The 1,611-nt window shown below is 50.3% G+C and overlaps 1 protein-coding gene across 1 annotated transcript in view; it reads left to right on the top strand.

Annotated features, from left to right (window-relative positions):
- The first annotated feature begins 1,379 nt into the window (after positions 1-1,379).
- The window catches only part of CXXC1 (CXXC finger protein 1), a 7,360-nt gene continuing 7,128 nt past the window's right edge, over positions 1,380-1,611 (top strand). Inside the window, exon 1 of the mRNA XM_008062197.2 lies at positions 1,380-1,513. Within this exon, the coding sequence (XP_008060388.1) occupies positions 1,511-1,513 (3 nt within the window). The 5' untranslated portion in view covers positions 1,380-1,510. The remainder of the gene's footprint in view (positions 1,514-1,611) is intronic.

Genomic DNA, 1,611 nt, shown 5'->3' on the forward strand with positions numbered 1-1,611 from the left:
TTATAATGGCAACTCTTGGAAGAGAAAACAGGGCTAATGGTGCTTCACTTTGTATATGGCAAACTTCATACCTGCTTTGTCTTCTACAGGATCAAGGACCTCATGATCTGGGGCTAGAAACCACAGACTGGAAGCGTCTTTCTGCAGACTATAGGATTCAATGTGCTATTTACAGATAAGCTTTATGAGAGATAGAAACTGATCCACTCGGGGGCTGGGCCACAGGTTTGTGGGGCTTGGGTGGGAATCAAAAGTAGTAAAAAAAAGGTACCACCAAAACAGAGAAGTAAGCCTATTTAATTATTTGTGCTCTTAGAGAGAGCAAGTGGGATATGATGGGAGAGCTGTGGGAGGGAGGGAGCAGGACGGAGTTAAAGCTACCCAAAAACAACCCAAACAAGCCATCCTCATAAATGTTTTTAGATGACTGGTTCATCACACGTGTAAGTGTCTCTAAACATTTCAGAGAGACCTCAATTTGAAAATGTAATATATGAGGAAAAAGCAAGTGTGTCCGATGTCCCAAGACCAACCCTCATGTTCAATGATTCACTAGAAGAACACACAGAACTCAGAAATGCTGTTAAACTCCCAACTTTATTTAGAAAAACGTTTGGCGGTGTTCCAAATGTTCAGCAATAAATATACGGATACGTAAACTGTGCTATACTGTTAGGCAGTTTATAAAACTAAAAATTTGAAATTAGTTTTAAAAAGTATTTAAAATAAATAAATAAATAAAAATAAATAAAATAAATAAAAGCGGAAACATGCCAGGCCTGGCTGAGCAACGACCAGGAAGATGAATGAAGGGGAAGAGTCGTGGCAGGAGAAGTCGAAGACAAGTGAAGCTGGTTTCCCTCGAGCGCAACGCACTCATTCTGCTGGCGACCTATGAATACATGTGGCATTAAACACTGGATCCAGGGCGTGTTTCGAAGCGGCCACTTCACCTATGAAACTCTCCGCAGAACAAGATGCCAGTGTACGGAATTGATCGCCAAGATGGCGACGCCGTAGAGGAAGCCGCTATGGACGCCGCCCTGTGTCTCCCGCTAAAGTACGAACTTGGCCCCCTTACGGAACCAGATCCCAAGATGACGGCATCTATGAGGAGCTCGCGAACAGGTGTGGCCATGTTGCCTGTACGCAGAGGCCGTACAGCCGCCACCTTACGGATTCTACTGACAAGGTGGCGGCGCCTACGAAAAGCCGCGATACTAGCACGTCCATGTTCCCGGCGAACTTGCAGGCACGACCGACTTACGGACTCGATAGCCAAGATGGCGACGCCCACAGGCTATGCAGGACTTTGGGCGGATCACTTGGGCCCCGCCTGCTGCGGAGCCGACCGAGGCGCCTGCGCAATGGCAGTACGGTGCCCGGGAGGCGCCACTGGAAGCGGAAGTAGCGGAGGGCGCGTTTGCAACGGCTTGGGTAGCAGCCCGGCAGTGTGCAGGTTCGCCGTGCCCTGGCGGGAGCCGCGAGGTGCTGCCCCGTGAGTGGAGATATGGTGAGTGCGGGGTCGGGGCGGGGGTGGCGGGCCGACGTGTCGGTGACAGTAGGGTCTGTCGGCGGACCAGGGAGTCTGGTGAGGCATCCCCGGCGTCG

This window comes from Carlito syrichta, unplaced genomic scaffold, assembly GCF_000164805.1.
Source record: "Carlito syrichta isolate Samal-C Ts95f unplaced genomic scaffold, Tarsius_syrichta-2.0.1 Scaffold305662, whole genome shotgun sequence".
NCBI classification, from domain to species: Eukaryota; Metazoa; Chordata; class Mammalia; order Primates; family Tarsiidae; genus Carlito; species Carlito syrichta.